Source organism: Rhyacophila brunnea, unplaced genomic scaffold (assembly GCF_057557595.1).
Source record: "Rhyacophila brunnea isolate RB1 unplaced genomic scaffold, BYU_Rbru_1.0 scaffold_17, whole genome shotgun sequence".
Lineage (NCBI taxonomy): Eukaryota > Metazoa > Arthropoda > Insecta > Trichoptera > Rhyacophilidae > Rhyacophila > Rhyacophila brunnea.
The window spans coordinates 8195424-8220257 of NW_028232827.1; the positions used below are offsets into that span (position 1 = coordinate 8195424).

General features: G+C 35.1%; 1 protein-coding gene across 5 annotated transcripts in view; it reads right to left on the bottom strand.

Moving 5' to 3' along the window:
* Positions 1-24834, bottom strand: part of Gart (trifunctional purine biosynthetic protein adenosine-3 Gart) — a 40529-nt gene extending 15695 nt beyond the window's left edge. The window contains exons 1-10 of one of the 5 annotated variants that reach the window (XM_085944979.1): positions 24691-24834; positions 23302-23520; positions 21155-21402; positions 18321-18501; positions 13871-14084; positions 8372-8502; positions 8007-8130; positions 6848-7070; positions 2594-2834; positions 2277-2475 (exon numbers count right to left, since the gene is read on the bottom strand). In XM_085944979.1, coding sequence (XP_085801105.1) covers positions 2277-2475; positions 2594-2834; positions 6848-7070; positions 8007-8130; positions 8372-8502; positions 13871-14084; positions 18321-18501; positions 21155-21402; positions 23302-23487 — 1747 coding nt within the window. In that variant the 5' untranslated portion in view covers positions 23488-23520; positions 24691-24834. Of the gene's footprint in view, positions 1-2276; positions 2476-2593; positions 2835-6847; positions 7071-8006; positions 8131-8371; positions 8503-13870; positions 14085-18320; positions 18502-21154; positions 21403-23301; positions 23521-24358; positions 24476-24676 lie in introns of those variants that run through there. The other 4 variants (XM_085944978.1, XM_085944975.1, XM_085944976.1 and 1 more) reach the window with 4 other exon arrangements.

The following is a 24834-nucleotide window of genomic DNA, read 5'->3' on the forward strand; positions in this document are numbered from 1 at the left end:
GAAAATAAATACGAGGGTGGGTCAATAAGTCCTTAGAAAAGCCGACAGGTGGCGCGACTAGTACTGTAAGCGGTTTGTTTTCATGCAGCGGCACTACCGATTCAGTATGCTGCGAAGTTTCAATCAGATTGGTCGGGTTGTTGTGTGTTTCTCGTACATTTAAAAAAAAAATTTGCTTGTTTACAAAAATGGAGAAAATTGAGTTTAGAGCTGTTATTAAACATTTTAATATAAAAGGGTTAACAGCAAAGGAAATAAAAAATGAGTTGGATTTAGTTCACGGCATATCTGCTCCTTCACTTGCAACTATTTATAACTGGTTAAATGAATTCAAACGTGGTCGTACATCAACAAAGGATGAACCACGCTCAGGACGTCCTGTAGAGGTGACTACACCAGAAATGATCAATAAAATCTACGATATGGTGTTAAGTGACCGAAGATTAAAGTTGAGTGAGATAATTGAGGTTACAGGGATCTCAAAAGGTAGCGTCATTTCTATTTTACATGACAAATTGGGCATGAAAAAAATTTCTGCAAGATGGGTGCCGCGTTTGCTCACAGTCGACAATAAACGCAATAGGGTGGTGGCCTCTAAAGCCCTGTTGTCGCTCATGCAACGCAATCCGGATGAATTTTTTCGTCGCTTTGTGACTGTAGATGAAACATGGATACACCACTATACTCCCGAGACGAAAGAACAGTCAAAGCAGTGGATTGCGAAAGGCGAACTATGTCCAAAGAAGGCGAAAACCGTAAAATCAGCTGGTAAGGTTATGGCTACTGTATTTTGGGATGCACGTGGAATTATTTTCGTTGACTATTTGGAAAAAGGAAAAACAATAACAGGGGATTATTATGCATCTTTATTGGACCAGCTAAAAAACAAAATTGAAGAAAAACGGCCTCATTTAAACAGGAAAAAAATCCTCTTTCATCAGGACAATGCCCGTGTTCACACATGTTTACGATCAATGGCTAAAATTGAAGAATTGAAGTTCGAATTGGTCGACCACCCACCGTATTCGCCAGATTTAGCCCCCAGTGACTTTTTCCTTTTCCCAAACTTAAAAAAATGGCTAAGTGGACAACGTTTTTTTTCAAATGAAGAAGTCATCGATCGGACAAATGCTTATTTTGAGGACCTTCCGAAAACTTATTTTTCTGACGGTTTAAAAAAAATTGAGAAACGTCTAACCAAGTGTATTGAGCTCCAAGGAGATTATGTTGAGAAATAAAAAAAATACAAATATAAAAACTTTTCTAAGGAATTATTGACCCACCCTCGTAATAATAACAGAGCCGAGCCGGCAATGCCGTAGAGTAGATTATAATATAACCGTTGGAGATGTTGCAACGTCGCATTCTTTCGCCAACGGCTCTCGTTGAAAAAAATCACAAGATGGCGCGGAGATCGCGACAAACAGCTAAACCGCGAGCACGCTGATTTCGTACGGATAAAATAAATTATTCAAAATGTAACTGTATAGTATAATATTAACGTAAATAAACTCGCCGTTTTCCATCACAATTCCGGTGTCTAATTATCCACCTTCATCCCAAATACAGACGATAAAAAAAAGAAAACAAAACACAAAGTGACAGTTGAGAAATTCTCTTACCAAAATGGAGGGTAGTGATAACGCATAATAGCGCCTGTACACATGCATGGATTTACTTGCTCCAATAGTGAGTATTTTAAACTATCGTAACAATAACTGTTTACACAGAAAAGGGCATTTTATGATACTATTTGAGTCATAAAAATCAGTTAACCTCAAAATGAGTCGAGTCGAGTGAGCGGTAGCTCGTTTTTTTCCAGCAGGTTCGCCACTATCGTTCTACTGCGCAGGTGCTGATATAAAACAAATCCAACTGTCGCGCGAAAATTCTGAAGCATCCAAACTTTTTTTATTCATGCATTTTCTTGTTATAGCTGCGATAATACATACTGTCAGCAGGAAATCCATGCACGTAACGGGGTATAATACACAATGACTACAAACAAAAAATTTTCATACTAGTAAAGGTGAGAAGTGTCAATTGATATTCTTTGGTGTCCGGGGCCCCTCATTGCTGTATAGTTTTCCACTACCACATTTGAATCTTCTATAGCTTCCCAAGAGGCCGGTAACGCCCACCATGGAAGTCATTGTTCTAAACCCTTTCTATACTATAACTATACTCCAATGTGATAATTTTCTAATTTTGTTTTATCATCATTCAAAAGAATGGAATTGGGAAGACCTAAATATTGCTATAAGTCAATTAATTACCCAACAGTGAACAGCCGGACTCTTTACAGGCCGATGCGATTCCTTCCACGATGATGGTGGCCACGTCATAGTCCAACTTTCCGCAGGCAATATAATCCAAGAAGGCAAACGGTTCCGCTCCCGCACACAAGATGTCATTGGCACACATGGCAACTAAGTCTACGCCGACCGTGTCATATTTGTTCAATTCCTTGGCTATCTGGAATGGCAGAATGACACCTCTAATTAGAATTATCTCCTGCTATGCGGCCTGGCTAAGTCAAAAGAATGTTTCAATTAATTCTTGACATGTATTACTTTATATAAAAACCCTTCACCTTGAGTTTCGTCCCAACACCGTCAGTTCCCTCAACGAGGACAGGATCCTTGAACGGAACCTTGTTGCCATGAATATCGATATAAGACTCCTTGGCGAGGCGGTACAGTCCCCCGAAGCAACCCAGTCTCCCGAGGACTCCTGTGCGGTGAGAGGAGCGAGCCGCTGGTTCAATTGCTTTGACTAGTGCTGCACCGGCTTCTATGTCCACTCCGCTGTCCAGGTACGATAGGTTTCCAAGTCTAAATTAGTAAAAGATAACCATTGTTCAATTTCTTAATAGAAGAAGCATGTGTAGAAGGCAGTACTTAATCTTGAGATGTTTATAGCTCAGCCAAACATCAAAGCGTTTTTGTGTATCCAAATGTTTCCGAGAGAAACTGCAAGAAAAAATTATAATACCACATGGTTGAAGCTAACACGTAATATTATGTACCCTACCATTATGAATATATGTATTTTTTTATTTTTGTTATCATTGACATGTAAACGTAATAACAGTGTATGAATGTCTAAATAAGCCTCAGCTGAAATTTTGTATAGTTTGTACCAAGATTTAAAATGCTGAACTATCTAAAAGGCCAAATGAGTTTACAAAATATACTGACGGTGTATGAGTAAATGTGCTATCAAGAGTTTCAACCCCAAAATGGCAAACCGATGGAAAAATGGATGATTTTGAGACATTTAATTATTCACCGAGCGTGCGGGAGACTAATAACAATAGATTATAATTATGACTCGCGGTAAGTTGAATTGAACAGAGCTTAGACTGAATAGAGCTGACAATATCAAACTGGTATTTTTTTTGTTTGCTGATATATTGTTGTTCGATGTAACCATAGAATTTTGACAGCTTCCGTTATATATTATAATATAAAGCATATAAAAACTGTATTTGAATAGAAGGTTGTATGGCTTCTAATTTTGATGTCATCTAATAATGATCTCGTTGACAAAGGTATAAGTTGTACAATACACCCATGTTCTCCATACATATTAAACTGCTGGGGCTCAGTTGGTTCTGGAACTGGAATCCTAATCCCTTAGTGGTTTTGGAACTGGAACTGGAACCCTTGATTAAAATTTTTAACAACCGATAGTTCCATTGTGTTTTTTTTTTGTAATTATTGTCCACTCATGCTGGAGCCTGTTATTCTAAAAACTTATTCCACCATATGCCTAATAAAAGTTTTTTTACTGGTCACCTACAAATTGTGGTGACCATGTGCTCCACCTGGTAAAAATAATATTGATAATAATATTTTCAATTTTTAAATTTTTAAAAAACAAACCATAATATGCCCATAACTACGTATAAGTAGTTAGGTACATTCATTTTTAAAATAAACATAATTGTACCCTGGAACTAAGGTTCCGATTTTTGATTTGATAGAACAGAACCCCATTCAATTTTTCAATTGCAATCGAAACTTTTTAAAAATTGTGGGTTCTAACAACTGGTCAGAGCATGTCCGCCATATGTCAAACACATGGGTTCCGATAGTGCTCACCATGTAAATAAAATATGAATCAACAATTTTGACAAAAGATGAAATTTGTCACTTCTGATAACATTTGACCCAAAGAATCTCTCCATTATAGAGCTCTTAAATAACCAAGGAATCTCCAGGCTCTATATAAATACCCGCAATATGTACTGTCAAGCAACAACATCCGTTGATACCCACAAATCACCTCGAAAATTTCACATCGGCAAAGGTGTCCGTCAAGGTGATACAATCTCACCTAAAGTTTTTACGGCTTCTCATGAAAATGATATGTTCATACAACTCACTTGGGAACACAAAGGAATTCGAATTATTGGAGAATATCCAAGTCATCTATGCTTTGTGGACGACATTGTTGTCGTTTCAAGGGAACTGAACCTCCAAAATTTGAGAAAAGAACTAGCAGAAAAAAAAACAAGGAGTAGGTTTAAAAATAAATGTTTCGGATAGAAAAATTATAATGATTCACTCGGTTGACTTGAAAGACGATTGAAATCGATAGTGTCCATCTCGAGTAGGTCTGCAACTGCATCTAACTTGGACAAATATCCATAGATAGGAATTCATAAATTAAAAGTTGCACAACGTGGCACATAGAAGTGTATGGTGGGCATCACGTGCAAGTAAAGAAAAATTGCATGGATAAGGGAACTAACAAGAGTATGCAGTGTAATTAAGTATGCCAAAACCCTTAAATGGAGATGGGCAGCACATATAACCCGCCGACATATAACGATGATGAAGTGCTTTAGAAGCTGGGATATTGGTAATAGTTATATTTTAAGACGGTTGCTGGAGAAAGTGATAAACTGACAGATGGTTGGTTTCATTAGTAGATGATGCGTATGGTTACACATAAAATATACGTATTACATTTCACCGTAGCATAGTTCGCCGTGACCTTTCTTATCGGAAAGAGATGACCGTATACTATACGGTCATCTCTATATCACCGAGATGAAAAAAAAAATACGCGTTGTTCGTGGAGCATTGCAGACAATAATGTTTCTTCAAGAATGAAAACAAATAATCCACAAGAACTATGTTTTATTTAGACATGCAATTTTATCTCAGTACTATACGACCCAAAGAGGTTGGACGGTTTTTAATATACAGCCATATATTTCTGATACAACATTTCACGGTAAAGTATGATACGGCAAACTGCATACATACAAATTTCCGGGCACGAATGCATATAACGTTTAAGCTCCAAACGATGCGCATTATCATGTATTGTACAGTCTATAATGATCCATGTTAGTAGGTATGTTTCATTATAATGTATGTAAATTTTCTTTCACAACACATGCAAGGAGTATGGATTTATTTAGGTGAAAACAAGTGAAATAAAAGACAAAATGAAATTCAAATTTTTACGAAATGTTAAAGTTTATTTTCAATGTCAGTAAATATGATATGCCAATAAAATACATAACACATTAGACATAAAAGCGTGCAATTTAATAAAAGCAAAAATATAAAATTAAAAAACATTGTGTTTTATACAAAGAGCTTGGACTATACTTAGAGAGACCCTCATGAAGGTTTAGTAAATAAAGTGTTTGATGACTTCCCTTGAATGTCTTTAGGCTTCGGCGGCCACATAGGTAGGTGCTTCACTAGTGCTAAGCTAGGTGCTATGCTTGTCTACTAAAAACACTACTGCCACATTGCATGCTACGTGCTTAGGTACAAATTCATTTGATATTTGGAAGCGCTCAAGTCAACAACGATATGTCACTCTCAAAACTAACCAGAAAGCTACTTCTCACAGAGAATTTAAGTTTAAAATTTCGAAAGTCTCAAATTCGAACTTATTGGGTTCATAATGTCAATTCATCTCGAAGTACTCTTGGAGTTTCAACTTCTCTACAAACAATTTCGGAAATACGGTGAAAAGTTTTTTAGTTACTTGAGGATGAACCAGGAAACGTTTGATTTATTGTTAGGCAAATTAAAAGAGACATTACAAAAGGTTGATACACATTTCAGATGTTCTATAACACCCGAGGAACAACTTGTTGTAAAGGTTAAAACCTTTTGCATCCCTCTGCCTAGCAATATTTTTTCGTCTATGGGCACACTACGGCCCATGCGTCATTATTCATAACCTCAAAATATACGGTATTTGACGTTTTTCATACTGAAGAAATATTGTAACAACTCTACTTTCTACTGTTATTTTATTTTAAAGGGACATAAATTCTCTATTCTCTATAATAACCCCTAATATATTATGTAACATTACATATAATATATTTTACGTGTAATAACATCCTCCATCTTGCAAAATCACTAGGTGACACAATAAAATTAACCAACAAGTTTGTTCGCCGGGAGACTCACTAGGTGACTAATAATAATGTAGCGAGGCGCGAAGCGTGCAGTGTGGCCATTGCGATAGTATGCGTTCGCTAGGATATGTCACCTAGCACGTAGCCACCAAGCAAGGCCCCTACCTATGTGGCCTAAGCCATAGTGTTTAGTGTAGATTATAAATATTTTACAAATAAATCTTCCAAGGAAACTATATTTCTAAGTTTTATATTTTTGTAGAAAAATGGTTTTTTGTCTCTCCTGTAAAATTTGCGCAATTCAAAATAAGTGTTCTTGCAGTATTGGCGACGATATTACACAATGTACATTCCAATAACAATAGTTACACAAAAAAACATGCAAAACATAATTTTAGGGCTTTAGAATCAAACATAGGACAGTGCACAAAAGCAAGTGTTATTTACTTTAAGAACGCCTTGTGGCCTATGTCCCTGCGGTACTGCGCCCCCGGGAAGGTGATCTGGCGACAGGTGGAGGTGGCCAGCGAGGCGGCGGTCCTCAACACGGGGGCCCACGCGCACACGATGAGCACCCGCCCTCCGTCTGTCACCAGAGCACCGTTGGAAGACCGCGCCGTCCCGCTGTGGAATATCACGTGGTCCGCTAGCCCCGATATGAGATTCAATCCTGGAGAATGATTAAAGAATTATTGATTTGTATGAAATGGAGTAGTGTTTCCACAACTTACAACATGATAATAACCCTCTAGAGAATTTTTTAAATTCTCTGTATTTTTTTTAAATTTATATAAGACTGTCTATTATAAAATGTATAGTATTTATGATGAAATTAGAGTACAGAAAATACAAAAAAAATCATAAATTGTCTCCATACAACAGAAAAAGATTGCAAACCAAGGCCTGAACAAAAACGAACCATAACTACGAGTGAGAAAGCATTCGGCATGCTTATATTCTCCACAATATGTGTTAGAGTAAGATAGAATTTCTATGGCTGAATTAAATATTTTTTGTACACGTCACCGGTAAAATTGGTTAGAACGACTCCATTCATTCAAAAACTACGAGCACGTATTGCTGAAATTTATTGTTTTTGTATTAAATATAAAGTTAGTGGTCATTATTTTTAGTTAATTTAGTAGAAAATATGATTAACTATGTTGTGTTTAAATTTGGTAGCCGTACTGAGAAGCAACATGATGGTATAACGTTTCATAGTTAAGTTAATAATAATAAAATTGAGATTCTCCTGTGCGTTATACGCAAAGAACATGACTTCATATGGCTGAACAATACCGACTCTCTTTGTATTATTACTCTGAGTTGTAAACCTTATAAACACTGAGTACAGACCTACAAACTTATCTGGTGAATGACCAAAAATAGAACTACGTACTACCATAGGACGCCATATTGAAAAACGTCATTCGAATGTCAGATTTTGCCAGTTACGAGTTGTGATTGGGTACTTTTCAACAGTGGTTCTCCCATCTCATTCTCCAGATAAGTTTGTAGGTCTGTACTAAAGTTTTGGATTTACGAGGTGTATAAGACAGACTGACGATACGTATTTACGATAATTTTATTGATAATACCAACTCACCACTAATAACACATCCTTTGGTGGACGTCTCCGGATATCCTTTCGATGCCATGACAACTCCAACATTGCTCACTCCCAGATTCCATTCGATTTTCTGAGATGCCAGTGTACCCAAACAGCATGACTGAAAAAAACATGGCTTTATTTTCTATCACAGTATATATAATGCTTGCCGTTTTTGACACTGTGAAGTTTGTTACAAATGAATCAGCATTGATTCTGACTTATTAATCTGGGTACCATTCTTTCAATGTCACTTTTATATATTTTTAGACTCTTCAATATGTTTGTATCAATATAACTTTGTATGAAAACTAACTGTAAATGTAACATAGTCTAATTGTATCTGGCAGAAGGAAATTTACCTCCATAATAAGATATAGATCTGACTCTAAAAGTGGCAATATAACTTGTGTCTCGGGATCTCCGAACCGGCAGTTGAACTCCAGGGTTTTTGGGCCATCCGGTGTCAGCATCATCCCAGCGTAAAGGACTCCTGGAAATGGAATAATGTTACTATGTCAATAGAGCACAATTCTGAATGAAATGTTTTACTTTTTTGTGTTGTATGTAACATTAATTAAGTAATGTCGTCCACTGTGGATTCGGGATTTGAAGCCCGCCGTAGGTATGCCTTTGTTACTTGGCTGTGCTCAATATGAGGTTTACAGCAAGGAATTCAGATATAAATAAATTTATTGTCCTTAATTTTGTATCAAAAGTTAACTCTCGATTCACTGGTGTAGATGAGGATATCCATTTCCCCATTAATCCAAAACATCAATCAATATATTCAATACATTTATTATTCTTTGATTATCAAATATGCTTATCAAACATATTATCACCAGTGGTGGCTGGTCTAATAATCAAACAAGTGCACTGCACTGCTTGAATTTTTTCGAAACATCACTCAACATCATGGATTTTTTCAAAATAGTTTTTCAATATTATCACTAACTTATTGTAGTGCAAAGTATAGTCAGTATCAGTCACTATTCACCGCATATGTTATTTGAGTGGAAATCAACTGCTCTCCTACGTTTTATTTAGTTTATGTAAAATTAGCCTTCAGCCATTTAAAACATGGGAAACCTTGAAAATCATTTTCGCCATGAGTATACTGCTAATTTTGGTCCGAGAACAAAGCAATTACAATATTATGAATTATTGCTTTGCAAGCATGGAAATAATAATATCAACTATCAGATATAGCAATCTCATATGTAAAATGCATGCAAAAACTAAATACAATTAATTATTTTATTTTAAAATTTGAAAGAAATACAATAAAATGTCGTTATTTAAGTACATATCAATAGCGAGGGGTGGAGGTAGGCTATTAAGATTCCACATAGATAGTGCACACTAAACTTTGTCAGTCATACTAAATGGTGTTGGTTAGTTTTTTTTAAATTCATCAAGCCCTGCCTAACCAAAACAAAATCGATAAATAATATTCTTCCATCTTTAAAATATCTAAAATTATGTATGGTATATAATGGCATAATTTTAGATATTTTATAGATAAATGAATATTTTTTGACTATTATCTACTATGGCTTGGATTAGGCAGTGTTTTATTGAATTTAATAAACTATCTACACATTGTAGTCTTAGTTCAATAAAAACAAATACGTTTGACTGACAACGTTTATTGTGCACTATTTATGTCGGATCTCCACAGCCTACCTCCAGCATCCACTGCTGTGTAGTATAGTAAACTCACACACATGAAATGCATTTGCATGCGCAGCACACATTTGGTACTCGAGAGACACGCGCCATCTGGACAAGTAAGTTAGGCTGTCTATACAAAGAAGATTTTCTACAACATCTTTGAAAGCTACCTAGTAATTTTAATAAATTCCTATGTATGTTTTTCAATTTTCTTTCGATTGACGTTGTGATTGTCGTATTTTGTTATTATCATGTTTTTGTGCAATCCGCTTTATAAACGTCATCGATTGATTACACATTTTTTTTTGATTACATTTCCGCCATAACAACAAAACATTTGATTGATTTATAAAAAATAGTACTACATGACATTCATTGATCTAAATTATAATTCAAATTTCATATCTCAAATTGTCAAACATTTAGTAAATAATACGATTATGTTAAGACATTTTTACTCTATTCGACACTACCGCAAGTTAGTCGCCAACCGACAATGGAAGACAACTGGACAGCGAAAGTATAACTATGCATAGGACCTTTATATTATATTGAATATATTTATAATTTGATTGATTATCGGTAAAACAATCGTATTATGCTTTTATTCAATTCCAAGATATCCAGCTATGTTCAGGATCATACGAGATACTGAATTATTCAATAGTAATTTAATAAGATGGATGCAACCCGGAAAGATTTAAATGCATTTTAACACAGAGAGCTAAAATTATGTTTGTTGTACTACAGGTCAAATTGGTTATGTAAATTTTTCAAGAGAATTACCTCATTAAGATTACTACATTCAATCAAATAATATATTGATAAAATTACGCTTACAATTAGAAATATGGAAGTGTGTAGGTTCGTCCAATAAAGATACACCTAAGATGCTCTCCATAACAAGTGTTATCATGTACGAGTATTAGATCATGTTGACCTTTCGCATATCAATGTTTTGACAATTACGATCAATTTACGATATCACAAGTTTTTCATCTTGTAGATATTTATTGAAGTTAAGTCCATTCATGCATGCAGAGATACCACAAAATGAATGAGGTTATTAGTTTCAAAGTCGGTAATGTCCACTTTTTCTTATATATTTTTCTTGATCACTCCATTGTATGTATATAATTCATACAATATCGAATCCAGCTTTGTTTGTTAGGTAGGTAGAATTAAGCCGGAGGTTGATTGCAAAGTTCTCAATATTTGTCAGACACCATTTTTAAAATTTTACGACTAACATGATTTTTTATTCATTTTAATGACGTTAATCTCTCTATTTCGCTTTTGCTAATTGTATTTTAATATCTTTTATTGTGTTAACTGTGAATTCATGGTGGAAATGCATTGTATTATTAATTTAATTTAATAAAACGCATATTGAACGTGGGAAAAGTACTATAAAAAAAATTGCATTTTATTAAATTAAATTAATACCTACTTAGTCGGTATATTAATATGTTTTTCAAAAGAAAGTATTCTATTTGCAGTCCTAAATTTGTTGGAAATGGTGGAATATGGAGTTTACCAACTTTGAAACTAACCTCCTCAAATATAATATGAATTCACGAGTATAAGCAAAGTTTTTACAAATCTTACAATTTAATTACATTTAAACAGCGGTTGTAAGCAGTGTTGCCAACTGTTATTCACAAAAATAAACGAGATGGCAGAAAAATGTAAGATATAAGGGACAAAAAGCTTTTTGCTGTTTAAGCTGTTTGCGGTGTCAAAAAACATTCGATCAAACGCCATACACCAGATGCAAATTTTGCAAGCTAGATGCCTACTATGCAAAAATACTAGATCTGGCAAGAAAAACACTGAGTTGGCAATGCAGAGTCTGATTATATGTCATATCTTAGGTATTTGATGATTAAGGTAATGCTAGTGATCTAAGGCAGTATTCCCTGTTTGGTGGGTCGTGACCCAGTGCTGGGTCACTAAAAATAATTCCAGGTCGCAGAGGATTGTAGCAAAAATATAAATAATTATCTAATAATTAAGTTAGGATTTACTTAGTAGAATTTCATCTCTATATTATTAAATAAGAACAAATTATATTTAATTCTTACTTCACCCCCCCCCCCACCCTTGAAACGGAAAAAATACAAATTATTTATTTTACATTACTTTTTCTTCATCAGGACCTCATAACTGAAGATTGTGACCTGTATGATTTGGCTGTCGAACAGCCATCTCCATGGATTAGCCGCACTCCTCTAGACATTCTAAATTGGTGTAACTATCTGGGCATCCAATGTTTGCTTTAATATTCCGATAAGGCACGTTCAAAAAACAAAACAGTGTGGACAATACTAACGGACACGAACGATCCCAATAATTATGACCGTCAAGCCACGCACATTCCATAACCACTTATAGATGCAACAGCTCGCAATATATCATATCTGATACGTGTTTATTGTTTGAATCAAAGTGCAGAATATCTGGGTATGGGGAATATACATGGAAAAGTGTGATATTCCACAACTGAAGCGACTAGAATATAATGGAAAAAAGTCAGTGGCAACCGCCAAAATTCAAAATGGACCCTTCCCAAACCATTTTCCTGTGTGCGCGTCTGAATGTGTAATATAAACGAGAATTAACTGTATTCCATGTGAGTGTGCATATGCCATTGATGTGTGAAGATGCCGAAATACTTAAATGAAATAGTACAAAACTTCAATTAGAATTTGTGTTAAATATTCTACGCCCAAATAGGTCCATAGGCCCTAATGAGCGGATTAAATAAAGCGATCGTGGTCCTGGGGGTTACGACCCACCATTTAACACGTGTCACTTTTCTACCACATTAAATTATGGCGCGACCCTATCTATCTAAATAGCCTTGAGAGATGAATAAACCACGACAACGTACGTATTCACAACTGACGCATGTGCAATATAATCGCTGTGTCAAAACACTAGCACAATAATAAACAAGAACTGAATTAAACAAAGATACTGTCGTTAGCTGGATAACAATATTTTTATACTCTCTTCTGGACTTGTTGAATATCTATACATAATAAATTGCATTTTGTATCTATAAGTAGACTTAACATAATTATTTATTTCAAAACCGGGACAGGACACTTTTTGAATTAAAAAAAAACACAAAATTGAATTAGTAACAGTTACTAATGACCTAAATCAGTGTTTCTTAACCTTTTCACACCTGCGGACCACTGAAAATAGGAAAAGCGTGTTACAGACCGCTGACACATAAATATAATTTACATAAACCGATCTCAATTTTCCGGCGTTGCTCGGTTTCTTTGCTATAATATTTGATATTCATGGCTTCAGCATTGTTTCGGATAGACGAAGCACTGCATTCACATCTATTCGATTTCTCTGTTTCGTTTTTATGACTGACATGGCCATAAAACTCTTCTCACATGATTATGTAGTCGAAAATAAGGACAAGAGACTTTGTAATTAAGATAAGAATATTCCTCATGCAGTGACATCCAAAACTGAGCCAATGTTTTAATTTTATGTCTGGATATCAGAGTAGTATCAGAAGACAAATCAATTAGGTCTTCTTTCTCTCGAGTATTAAGCCCAACAATGTAAAGCACTTGTATTTACGCTACGCCCTAGCAATTTAGCGGTATGAAACGACTATATTGTAAAACAATAAGTGCAAGTGAAACATCTGATCGCAGTTGATTTTGTCACATAAAATCATTAATCTATTTTAAAAACAAAAATACAATGCACAAACACTTGCAGATGCACGGGTTTTGTAGATTTTATTGGAATTTTTAGCATAGGCATTTGGATGCCAAAAATTTGCAGAGCACCAGAAAATTTATGCGGACCATCGGTTAAGAAACACTGGTCTAAATCAGACATAAACCATTTGATTTTGGCCATTCATATAATTTGTTAATTTGGTAATAATAAATGGTTAATTTTTAATTAAAAAAAAATAAAACACGATAATCCTATGTTGATTTTACAAACTAACGCCTTGTCCAGATGGTGCGATTTGACTCATGCGTAAAAACTCGCATGCATTCCAGGTACATGTGACCTCACTGAGCCGTCCCCAAGCACTTGCGACATGTCATGTCGAAAACTGTGTAAACTCATGTAAAAATGTGATACCTCTGTATTACGAGTTATAAAGGTAGATCCTACCAATAAGCAGTATTTCTCACCGACATAATGTATCCCCTCAGACTTCAATCCGTGGACTGCCTTCTCGAGGACATTCTTGGTTACAAACTCCAGCTGTTGGGGGCTGATGAGCGAGCAGGGACAGTAGGCGCCCATGCCCCCCGTGTTGGGCCCCGTATCCCCCTCCCCGATGCGCTTGTGGTCCTGTGCGGGCAGCATCACCCGCACAGTGTCGCCGTCTGTGAAAGCTAAAACCTGAAAACAAATGAATACATAAGAGACTGATTTCCATTCACGATTCTCGGAAAAATGAACATGTAAATAACCTAAGAAAGTCCATATGATTCTTTTCAACTGTTGAGATAGACAATGGTTGGATCAAAGCGCGCGCTCCTCCACCTGAATCTGACCTCACCATTCCACCGCTATATTAATTTAATCTGGCTAATTTACCTATTCTGGTGAATTTTGGTAGTGCATTATTGGACTGTGTGTGAATGTAGTGGTCCGACTCTCTACCTACACCTCACCAATCCACCCCACTGCTGCTACCTAACCATTTTATTTGGTGCGGTATTTTTAGAACTTTTACTTCGTCACTTGTCACTTCGAAACGTTTTCGCCTTTTGAGATATCAACATAAAAATCTAGTAAAAAGAAACCAACAGTGTATTTCATAAGATATGGATGTTTCATCAATATTGGTCCAGTAGTTTTCGATTAAAAATGGAAGAAACCTCGTCTACTTACCAAGTAAACAAAATAAGTGATCTTTAGGATACTCATTCGGGTAGTCACACGGTTCTGAGTGCTGAACAGTAACAAAGGTGAATGAGAATCTGCTGGGTGACTATGAGAAAGGTTTTGCAAGCCCAACTCAAGTCAATGAAGTTCGTCATGTTAGGTTTGGTACATTATATATCACGATTGAAAGTGGTCAAGGTCCACCCCTTAAACCATAGAGGAGCCAGAGAAGATTGTAGTGATCATGTATTTGTAGAGCTACTCAGCATTAAATGAATGACACACTTTAATATGTAGGTTTTGTTATTTAAACAAAACATTACTAAAATAATAATTGTCACCGTTTCCTCCATCACAACTAGACCAGTAGTGTTTGTTTTGATTGATAATTAAGACAATATCTATTGTAATACAGTTGAACTTGGTTATTACGAGGAAGATGGGACTGACTGAATTTGCTCGTTATAAGCATTACTCGTTATATCAGAGAATATGTATTTTTAAATGAGCGGGCACATAACACAAAAAGTCGCAATTCAAACAAAAATACACAACCGAACCGAAACAAGCATGGCATTCATAAACTACAAAAGAAGTTGTTTATTGTAATGAACGCTGGTAGGTACCTACTGACTTCAGCTTGGATTTTTTACATGAAATTTCAACCATATGCTTGGATACTTTTTCGGCGAAAACACCAATTAGGTACTTAGACACTTAATTAGTGTCATAAAGTACTCTGAAAGTGAATAAATGTATGGAGAAAATCATAAACTAAAATCTCAACGAATGTTTCCTCATTACATCCGAGATCTCGCTATGTCCGTGATCGTAATAACCGAGGTCGACTGTATATGTACTGCATTAAGATAAATAAGAAGGACAATCTATGAATCCTCACTCAACTCATCGAGTCCGTCTCGAGGCGTGCTGCTATTGTCACAAGTTCTTCACTCAACATAGTACATCCGTTATTTCACTCAAATTGGGTCTCTAAGTACATTTTTATAATTAATTTCTTGATCATATCGATCTCATCAGTACATCATTACCTCACGAGCGATTATAATATCATGTTATCATCCTCATTATTGTATTCAGTGTATTCTTGTAACAAACAATAAACTCTCATCTCAACAACGACTCTCCATTTACCACCACTTCATCATACCTCCAAATATTAAATAGGGTAGCACAAAATTTTATAATGAGAATTTGTAAAAATCGATTGCTCAAAAACGTTTAGGTGACATTGCTTTCATGCATTAAAAACAGTGATACAAAACCGAGATAAACAGCTGTTATGAATCCAGGTCTTCTTGGAAACACGAAGAGATTGATAAATGTTATTATAACGTGTATTAAAATGTCTGACCTATTTTTCTCATCAACTTCTGAAGAGATAAAAAAATTATGCTGTTCCATTGAACTTAGGTAGATAATTTGATTCACTGCAATAGGTAACAATAATAAAAATAAATCTACAAAACTAAAGAAGAAATGTTATTTATAATATTGTGTACAATTCAAATCAATTCAAATGATAATAGCGTATAAGTAAACTAATTTATATTATGAAAGTATCGGTTCGCAGACAATAAAGGCTCGGGCACACAGAGCGCGATCTATCGTGGCAGGCAACGATTGCGCGATCGTTGTGGCGGTCAGCGATATAAGAACGTCACACAGACCATGATATCTTTGTGAGTGATCTAATATCGTGGTTGTTTCCTAGCGGGCACATGTGTATTCTTTTCCGCCATTGCCCAGATCGCGTGGTCATTTTGTAATTTTGTATAACTGTATCGCTGCCCGCTGCGATCACGACTGGCTCGCTACGACAGATCGCCCTGTATGTAGCGGGGATGATGCAATCGTGTATATACAACTAGATCGCCTCCCGCCGCGACAGATCGCGTTGTGTGCCAGAACCTTAATTGACCACAGACGAAAGACAAATTTCATTATTTTGATTCTCTATGATTTGTTTTTTATTTTATGATTGCTGAATTATTCAGGAATCGACAAAAAGAAAAATCTACTGAACTCTAAATTGGTAGAAAATTTGAATCATTCAAAATGAAACACCCTAATTCAAATGTTATTTCTCGGTCAATGCACTATAATTATTGTATTACAACAGTATAGCTGTACAAATACAAGCAAGGATGTAATGTATAAACTGAAACGTTGTTTATGTGGTAGTCCATTATAACAGTCAAGCGTTCCGATGATGAATTTATAGCCCGAAACCACCGTCAACGTAAATGACTCAATTAAAGTAGAATTAACAAAAATAACTTTATTATCTTATTTTATATTTTATCAAAAAAAACCATTATTAAGGTTGTAATAGTATGCGAAAACCTTTTATTCAAATAGGCTGGACACATAGCTTGAAGAAGAGACCATTATTGCTGGACAAATCTAGTCATCTTATGGTAGGTTAGCCAAGAAGTATAAAAGATCCAAAAGGTAGATCTAGAGGACACTAGATCGATGAAATAGTGTCTGAAATGCAGCTTACAGTATATTGATCCAGGCTGATGATGATGAATGCAATAGTGATTCTTGAAGAAGCCAGTGGAAATCAATTTTCTTAGTATGGAAAATATAAAATGTTAATTAAGTTGGGAGCAATCTGTTGTTATTGGTTTGATTGCTTATTTATTTATTAATATTTGTGATTACGCATCTAAATAATGATATTATAAAATAACTTCTTATAGGTTTGCAACATTAATGAAAGGCGTCTTTGGCCTTGGATAATAAATCTCACAGTACATGATGCTGCAATTGAAGCTGCACTGTGAAATGACATGCAGTTAATTTAAACATTATCCTTACTGTAAGAGTATTCATAATATGAGGCGTCTAATTCCAAAAAGCGATAAGTCCACATTTGGTCAAAATCGAGAGAAAAATACGCACGTATTCTTTGTATAATTTTACACAATATGTATTGATCTATAAATTCCAAAACGCGACATAACCCTACGAAAAAAAATATTTTAAGTATCTATTTATTACAAAAAGCGCCAAGTCCGTGTTTCATATTATTTAAAGCTTGGTTGATTTCGCGCGTGTTTAAGTCAACCAATAAGGGAACGTATAATATTGAAAAGGGCGTCTCCCATGCTCCCAAGCATCTGGAAAACTCATGACAGTGCCACGGAAATATGTGCCTTATGCGGAGTAAATTAAAAAATGAGATACAAATAGCGCTAAGTCCAATTTTATTTTGCCTATATTTATTACATTTAAGAGTTTATCGGCTGAAACAAATTGTCATTTGGTTCTAATTTCGACATAGTATACAACGAAAAAAATAATCTCACGTTAAAACAAATAATTGAAGCTTGAAACATAAAAACGTTGTTTCCTGAAAATATTGAATTGTGGACTTGTCGCTTTTTGTAATTAGACGCCTCATATATTGATGGGTATATGAAAGATATTGTAGAAGGCACAGATGATGTATGTCCAGTTTTTTACTGAAATTGAGTTATATTATACACAAATGCCCGTCTGCACCTCTATTATATGCTATAAAAATATTATATGAACAAATTATTTTAGAAGATATCTCTTTCAAATAAATAATATGTCTAATCTGACTCTCTTAAATATAAAAATGGAAATACAGCATTTTTGCACTAACCCTATATTATAAAAGCTTTATTTCCATAGACAATTTTCGTTCAACATTTATGTGTACAACCTTATAATATTAAGATATCCGCTTACCGAGACTTCTTCTCCTTCCAGCAGCTCTTCGACAACGATGGTGGAGCTGGCGTCTCCGAATTTCTTGTGCAGCAGCATCTCATCTACAGCGAGGCAGGCGTCCTCCTTGCACTCGGCTACCACCACTCCCTTGCCCGCCGCCAGACCTGCAGCCTTCACAACCAAAGCGGGGAAAGGTGCACTGGTATTACGGACAAAACAATAGTTACATTTGAAAAGAAACAAAAGCAAATCCACCCACTCCATGCAATCGACTATTGCTACGCCATCACATCTCGTCTGCATGACTTCAAATGTCTCCCTGAAGTCGGCAAACACTCACAAAGTGACCAGTAAGGCCTTTACACACAGATAATTGAGGCAACTCCAACTTAACGAAATAATATTCTCAATTGTACACACGGTTGCAATTTATTCCACAGAATTAAAAAGTTGAAACCAACTGTCTAACCGGCGAAACGCTATTGACGATATATCATTAGATGAAATAGCAGTGATTTCGTATTCAGGGCAGCGGTTTGAGTGTCAATTTTTTGAGTGGCACACCCACTCAACTAAAATATCATCTGATCCAATACCGCAGAGGACACTAGTGTACCGCAATGGAAGGGGCATACAGGTCGGTCAGTTTACACTGCTAGAGATTTGTCGCTGCCCATGCAACTTTTATATTGGTCTTATCAATCTGAAATTTTCGCCAATTGATTCTTCATGGTTCGTTACTAGAGAAAAATGTAAAAATAAATATGCTGTGGATTTATTTTCTGAGACAATGAAAGGTAAATATTACATTATTAAAACAACCGTTACAACTTAAGCGTAGACCTATAGCGTCGTGGGTCACAGGTTTGAATCCTAGGTCTGGTAAGTACTCATATTGTTTTTCACATATTACGCATAAACACGTTCATATTACAAAAATGGAACAATTTATAATATAGCCTGTGTCATATATATATACATATATATACATAGCCATTACAATAAAGGTGATATTGCTATAAATTCCCGATGCTTTTCGTCGGGTCTGCCGAATGGTTCGGTTCGAACAGGTTCGCTCAAATGAACATTGACACTAGAAACACTGTTCTAACGCTATTACAATAAAGGTGATATTGCTATAAATTCCCGATGCGTGATATCGCATAATGGAAATTGCGTGACGTCTACCTATGCATGTGCGAATGTCGCTATGCACAAATTTACTTGCTAGCTACTGTATTGAGTGCGTTGTCCATTAATAATGTCATTGATCTCTGCCAGTTTACAGATATTTTTAGTGATTTGTTTATAAATAATTATTGCAATTAATTAAAAAAAAAAAATCAAAATATTGTAATAGGTGTAAAATTGCCATAAAACTTTTTGAGATTAGACGTGCCCTCAATGTCTCCAAATTCATGTCAGCTGTCAATAATTATAATAATTCATATGAATAATAAATAACAAACAGAAATTACCAATGTGATATTGTGATATTTTCATGCGCGTGTTTATTTTTTAAATTATTACGAGATAAACATTGTGCTTCGACAATAACAAATTCAACTGCATTATAAGATGGCATAATCAACTTCTGATATATTTGTATCGTAAATGTATTATTTTATGTTATTTCTAGATACTCTATTAGTTCAAAGCTATAAAAATAATGGCTCACAGACCCAATGGGTAGTGAGTAGGAATTGCAATCCAGGACAGAATTCTCAATCCCGGGATCAGGACTTCTCAATACCGGGATTAAGAACTATCAATGCAGGTATTCATATTTTTCAATCCCAGAATTAGACAAAACAAGGTCATTTTTTAGTCTTTAATGTGAATTTATGTTACTAAAAATACTGTTTATTATTTTTTGTTATTAATTTTGTATTGAATCAATTTTGCTAATCTCGTAATCCCATTAAAATTAGTACGAAAATACTAAAGCGCGAATCAAATTGAGGTGCATGTCGCCCACTGTCACGCCTTGAAATTTAGTCTATGGTTTCGTCATTTTGCAGAAGCTTTTGAACGAGCACCATCTCCGTAAATTCACTGATGAAGAGTGCCAACTATAATGTATTAGTACTTAATTTGAGTTGTTATTAATTATTCATTCTAATTTCAATTAATTTTAACAGTTTCTATGTGTGCGTATGTTAAAATGACTTCCGACATAACATCCATAGATAATATTTTAAACAGAACCCAACCTGCAGACCATAGATAATAGAGAAACTACATAGTGAACCGCTAAAAATAAAAAAAAAGTGATTTTGACATGACAGAAAAGTGTAGGCATGTAGAAGATGATAACAACATTCATTGAGTCATGCATGTGTCAATGCAGTGCAGTTCAACGTGAGGTGACCTCATTGTTGTTCTGGGGATGTTGGCAGATTTTGCAACATAACATTTTAAACACCAAGAAAAATGACATTACACAATCTTTTCCCGTAGCGGCAGCTTACTCGCATCACACTCTCACACGTCACATGATAGTCCGCGACATGCACCTCAATTTGGTTTCGCGCTTTAGATTCATTTTAATATTTGTCAAATTATTTAAATTACAGATCTTTAGTTTATAAAAGGAGCATTTTATTTTTTATCGAAAAATTATACCAATCATAACTACCCAATCCTAAAATCACAGGATTCACTTATTGTCAATCCTGGGATTTTGGAATCAAGAAAACAAGCAAAATCTTGAGATTGCAAACCCTAGAATATAAGTAAAATGTTATATTAAATCTAGTGAGCTATTTTTTTTAATTGATTATATCACGATGTTTCTTCTGATCCGAAAAGATAGGCTTCCCAGATGTGATAAGAAAAAAAATTATACACACCTATGAATGTAATCTTTAGCCGCGTTATTGTCTGTGAATGATTGATACTGTGCTGTCGGTATATTATGTCGAACCATGAAAGCCTTCGACCAGTCTTTATCGGCCTCTATCCTGGCGCCGTCTCTTGAGGGACCGAAGCAGAGAATACCTTCCGCTCTGAGGACATCCGCGAGGCCGTTTGCAAGGGGATCTTCTGGACCTACTACCACGAGTGACACTAGCTTTTCTTTGCACCATTTGGCTATTGCCTGCAAAAATAGAACAAATAAATTCAAATTTATTTATTTACTTGAGTGAATATTACAAATTATAAGTTCAAGGTGTTGAGAATCAATGACATAAAAATCAAAATTAACTTGTATTCCTTTATATACATGAGAAGAATCAATGTTATCTACTGCACCTCTAACAGAACTTAACATAACTACAAAACAATCATAAAATTATTCAATACAGATAATTTTAAATTGTAAATCTTTGGATCTCAAAAATATATATACAGTCGATCTTGGGTATTACGATCACGGAAATAGCGAGATTTCGGATGTAATGAGGAAACATTCGTTGACATTTTAGTTTATGATTTGCATGTAAAAAATCCAAGCTTTGTGAAGTCAGGAGGTACCTACCAGCGCCGGCGTCTCAGCACTTCATTACAATAAGCAACTTCTTTGGTAGTTTATGAATGCCATGCTTGTTTCTGAAATTTTTACGATGGTTTTTCAGATTTTTTTATGTTCTATGCTTAAATAGAACGTGGCGCGAAAAATGTTATACAACGATATAACGAGTAATGCTTATAACGAGAAAATTCAGTCGGTCCCATCTTCCTCGTAATAACCAAGTTCAACTGTATTTTGCATTAGGTTTTTAGGTATATTTTCAGTAACAGGTCCTTCAATATACGTCTCTGACACACCGTCTTCAAAGATTTTGAACTAAGTATATATACATAGAAGGAAACATTTGAACTTTTTGTATTATGTTTGATAGTGTTTCCTAAACATGTCCAATCCTAAGATCATATGGACCTTTACACAGTGCAGGTTTGTATTAACAAATTTTTGTTTTGACGATAAATAGATGTTAGCCACTTTCTCAACCTATCAGGACCATACTCCGACTCAAAACACGCATTGAAAAACAATATATCATCTATGTAAGTTCAATACCGCGTATGAGCCAATATGTTCAAAATACGCGTTTTTGGCACTCTCCGTTAAACGGCACAAGCTGTATTGATTGGTGCATTCAAATTTTGAAATTGACCAATAGCACTTACACTCGGTTAAAATCAATACTGCGCATGAATTATCCATACTAAAGAAGCAAGCAAGACCGCGTATATCCCTGATCCAATAAAGCGGACGAGCGGAGAGTTGCGGCAATACTGCATAAGGTCCAACTGATTTACAAAATAATCTTATGGAAATATATGGCCACAGATGCATAAGATAGTAAAAATATATTTTCTAATATAAAACAGGAAAACACAATAAACTGCATTTAAATTTATTTTTTATCTTTTTATTGATGAAATTGCAAGGTTTTTTGTTCACCCTGAACATTTTGACAAATGGTTATTCCGCGGTATTGAACTAACATAGACAATTACATATTATGTATTTGCCAGATCCAGTATTCGAACCTGGGACCCATGATATTATGGTTGAATCGGTAACAATAATAATCGACAGCCTGTGTTAACACCTTGTTTTGGTTACATACCTACTAATTGATATTTGTGATTGTTTATCTAAATAGTATATCAACTATGATTTCAATAGATTTGGAACATTTTAAATTAAATTAAGCAGGTTTTGGTACAAAACTTAACCTTACTTATTTTGACTAAGTACTAAAATTATAAGTGTATATTATGAATTTACGTCCACAATAGCTGAGTGGTAAAATATTGGCCTATGTTGTGGGTCCCAGGTTCGAATACCAGATCTGACAAATTCACATGTGTTTTTCAATGTGTGTTTGGCCCTAACATATTGAGCAAGTGGGCTAACATCCATTTTTCATAAAAACAGAATTTTTTTAATGCAACCTCCATTCTTTGGAGGTCAGTCCATAATATATTATGATCCTCTTAGGATTGAATATGCTGATGAAATGTAATTAAGTATGGATGAATTTACCTGAAAGTCATTAATTTTGAAATCCTTTACAAGGGTCACTTTCGCGCACTGTGATATTCCAAAGCTGCCGGGGGCACAATAAATGTTTTGCACGTGACACGAGTGAGACAGTTTCCAGCACAGAGCGTGCTCACGCCCACCACCGCCAATCACCAACACGTTTTTGACAGAAGACATTTTTTCCATTCAATTAACTCAAAACACCAAGTTTATTTTATTCTAAAATGGTAGTTAAAAATATTATATTATGTGTTGTTGATAGACAGGATGTCATCGATAAATTTTGGATATTTAAAGGAACGTAGACAGGGGCGCTGCATCTTTCGACACAATGTGTGCAGATGAACTATGAGGCGGCCTCTTGAATTTATCTCACTGCATTCACAGTACAGCTATTTCGCTGGTAGAGTGAATCCAGCTAATTTCAAAAACGCATCATAGCTGATTCAAAAATAAATCTAAAAACAACGTGGTCGATCTAAAAGCAACGTGGTCGATCTAAAAGCAACGTGGTCGATCTCAAACCATGTTAGAGAACCATGTTAAGTTGACAGACAAACATACTATCAATTTTATTACACCATTGAAGTTGTAGCAAGATGATAAGGAGGATAAAAACAGACAAGGTGGATTGCTTTGATTGAGTCGACCAGCCAACCGTGTAAATTGCTCAACTCTCATTACAAATTTCAACGATAACAGAAATCACCAGTTGGGAATTCGAAGCAAGTCATAATACATATTACCTACATTGGCTATAATGTATACAAATATTTCAGGAAGGCTACGTAACTGATTAATAACTTTGTGAGTATGTGGAAATGAAGATGGGGTGGATTAGAGGACGAGAATTCTGTACACAGTTACATTAACGACGTTGAAGATTATTAAATTGGAGCAAAATGAAAAGTTTCACTTCTATCGCGTGTGCTCGCGAGACATTCATTTCATATATAAGGTTAGGTTAGCAATAAGTCAAAACACAGATTTTAAAGTAATTCTAAAAGAACTACGTCGACTAAAAATTTGAACTTGATTGTTAATAAATTAAAATTACTTTAGTCAAGTTTAGTTAAGAATTGACGCGAGATTTTCAAAAAGTTTATTCGCAGTACGACAGCAGCAGGCACAAAAAGTAACGTCACTTGAATTAAATATTCATTTAACCAATGCACTTGTCTACCGCCAGAAGCGTGTTCAAATGTTATGGTCGACCTAATTTACTTTATATTATAATGTAAATTATGTTCCCAACTTTAAAATAATAATAATATGTCACGTAGGTTACTAGAAAACTTTAATAAACAAGTCACTGACACGGACAGTATTCTGTGTCCAAACTATAGCATATGGGAAAGAAAATACTGATTTTTACATGTAGTGAATTACAAATTTTGTTGTTTTGCACGTTTACTATTTACTATTTTGTCACTGATACGCTATCACGAAAGAACTTTGTAGCTTAGCACACCACAACAAAAACACCACACTAGACTTCGATCATAGACTACTTCGATTCTTTATTTTCTATTC